The sequence below is a fragment of the Bos taurus genome, chromosome 22, assembly GCF_002263795.3.
Source record: "Bos taurus isolate L1 Dominette 01449 registration number 42190680 breed Hereford chromosome 22, ARS-UCD2.0, whole genome shotgun sequence".
Classification (NCBI taxonomy): Eukaryota; Metazoa; Chordata; class Mammalia; order Artiodactyla; family Bovidae; genus Bos; species Bos taurus.
This window is the reverse complement of record NC_037349.1, coordinates 49,104,186-49,107,007: the sequence shown is the minus strand read 5'-3', so window position 1 is coordinate 49,107,007 and position 2,822 is coordinate 49,104,186. Positions and strand designations below refer to the sequence as shown.

The window sequence follows — 2,822 nt, the reverse complement described above, 5'->3', positions numbered from 1 at the left end:
CTCTTGATGAAAGTGAAAGAGGAGAGTGAAAAAGTTGGCTTAAAGCTCAACATTCAGAAAACTAAGATCATGGCATCTGGTCCCATCACTTCATGGCAAATAGATGGGAAAACAATGGAAATGGTGACAGACTTTATTTTTGGGGGCTCCAAAATCACTGCAGATGGTGACTGCAGCCATGAAATTAAAAGATGCTTGCTCCTTGGAAGAAAAGCTATGACTAGCCTAGACAGCATATTAAAAAGCAGAAACATTACTTTGCCAACAAAGGTCCATTTTATCAAAGCTGTGGTTTTTCCAGGAGTCACGTATGGATGTGAGAGTTGGGTGTATTCTTTCTATCTTGAGTTGTTTGAGTTTTTGTATATTTTGGATATTAACCCCTTATCAGATAGATCATTTACAGTTATATCTTCTGTAATTCAGTAAGTGGCCTTTTCACTTCATTAATAGTTTCCTTTACTGTGCAAAAGCTTTTTAGTTTGATATAGTCCCATTTGGTTTTGTTTCCCTTGCCTGAGGAGACACATGCAAAAAAATTATCAAGACCAGTGTCAAAAAACTTACAGCTTATGTTTTCTTCTAGAAGTTTTATGGTTTTAGGTGTTAAATTTAAGCCTTTTATTTTTCTTTCTTTTTTTTTTTTTTCAGCTGTTTTAAGTTAAAGATCTTTATTTTTGGCTTCTTTTTAAAGAAAGCTCTTCTAAGAATTACATATGAAAGATCACGCGTAAATCACACTTCTTCGTGGATTAATAAAAATACAGTTTTCATGATTTGTAAATATCTGTTTTTAGGGGATCCAGAGAGCTGGAAAAATGCTGCTGGGTTTTTCTGGCCTACCACTGAATTGTCTATTAGTCAATTAGAAGGATGCATGTGTATCGTGGGTACGTTATTTCCCACCAAGAGAAACAGAGCCTCAGCATCTGGACCATGCTTATCTCAGGAAATTGGCAGTGACTGGCTCTGAAGGGAAGTTGGTTCTGCTGGAGTGGCACGGGGGCGCTGCTTCTTCCCAGGGGAAGTGGGCACAGATGCAGACCCCCGCGGAGCTTGGGGCACAGCCAGTGACTCATTCACTGCTCTTCACCAGCCAGACCTCGTTGCGACGTCCGTAGGGCTTCATGGGAGGGTCATACCCGGTGCAGAAGTAGCAGTCAGTCTGGTACTTGGCTGTGCTCTCCAGGGCAGACCGCAGCTGGGCGGCTTGGGCAGTGTAATCAGCTGCCTTAGCATAACCACCAAACTGCGTGGAATAGACAGTGATGCCTTCCCTGTCTTCGATCTTAATGCTGTCATCGCTGGGAGCTGGCGGGTCGCTTTGAAACTTGTTTGGAATCCGGGACCAGACTTTTAATTTCTTCTGTACGTCCCCATCGTCACTGGGGAACACAGCAAAGGAAATAGGAACTGTCATCCCCATTCCGAGTCCCTTATCATTGGAGCCTCCCACATACTTCATGACTTTAGGCATTGCCTCCCTCAGAGCCTCATCCACAGGCTTATCTGTCACTTCCACTGTGGCAAACTTCCCGCCTTCACAGGCCCTCTCCTCATAGAAGACATCTCCCTTGCTCCCTTTGCTCAGGACCTGCCAAGGCCAAGTCTCTACGCTCCCGAACAGCGAGTTCTTGATCATGCCCAACATGGTGTCGCCGTGGTGCTCAAGACGCGCGGGGAAACACGGGGTAGGGGGAAAGGGCTGGTGCAGCCGGCACGAGCAGGGATCCCGGGCGAGCACAGGAGGGTCAAGCCTTTTATTTTTCAATCCATTTATTTTTATTTTTTATTGAAGTATAGTTGACATACAATATTATATTTTGTTTTTAAATGCATTTTGAATTTATTTTTGTACATGATGTAAGAAAGTAGTCCGGTTTGATTCTTTTGCATGCTGCTGTCCAGTTTTACCAACGCTATTTATTGAAGAGGCTGTCTTTTTCCCGTTGTGTATTCTTGCCTCCTTTGTCATAGTTTAATTGCCCATATAATCATTAATATAATGAGCCCATATATGTGTGGATTCATTTGTGGGCTCTCTATTCTGTTCCATTGATCTGTGTGTCTTGTTTTCACACCAGTGCATATTGTTTTGATGACTGTAGCTTTATAATATAGTTTGGAATCAGGGAGTCTGATACCTTCAGTTCTGTTCTTCTTAATCGAGATTGTTTTGGTTATTTGAGCACTTTTGTATTTTATTAAAATTTTTAGAATTATTTGTTCTAGATCTGTGAAGAATGCCATTGGTGTATTGATAGAGATTTCACGGAATTTGTAGATTGCTTTGGATAGTATGGTCATTTTAACAGTGTTAATTCTTCTAATCCATGAACATGATATATCTTTCTATCAGTTTGTGTCATCTTCAGTTTCTTTCATCAGCCTGTTAAAGTTTTCCAAATACAGATCTTTTACCTCCTTAGATTTATTCCTAGGTATTTTATTTCTTTTGATGTGATTGTAAATGGAATTGTTTTATTAATTTCTTTTGCTGATAGTTTGTTCTAATTGTATATAAATGCAGTGGACTCCTGGGCTGGGGAGCTCAATGCAGGGCTCAGATCACTCACTCCTTGGACAGAACCTCAGCAATTATAATTGTTCTTCTGTTTGTGGATCTCCCATCTGGGGATATGGGTCTTGACTCTATCACATCTCTCCCCTTCCTACTCCTTGTGGTTCCTTCTTTATATCTTTAGTTGTAGATCTTTTCTGCTAGTCTTCTCACTTTTCTTATCAATAGTTTCTTTGTAGAGTTGTGATTTCATTATGCCCATGAGCTCAGGGTCTTCCTACTCACCATGTTGACCATACCA

The 2,822-nt window shown here is 41.0% G+C and overlaps 1 protein-coding gene across 1 annotated transcript; it reads right to left on the bottom strand.

The window, feature by feature from the left end:
- Positions 1–341: 341 nt before the first annotated feature.
- On the bottom strand, positions 342–1,693 carry LOC101906101 (heme-binding protein 1-like). Its single transcript, XM_059880091.1, has one exon. The coding sequence runs from the start codon at positions 1,649–1,651 to the stop codon at positions 1,076–1,078; it is 576 nt and encodes a 191-aa protein (XP_059736074.1). The 5' UTR covers positions 1,652–1,693; the 3' UTR covers positions 342–1,075.
- Between the last annotated feature and the right edge of the window lie 1,129 nt (positions 1,694–2,822).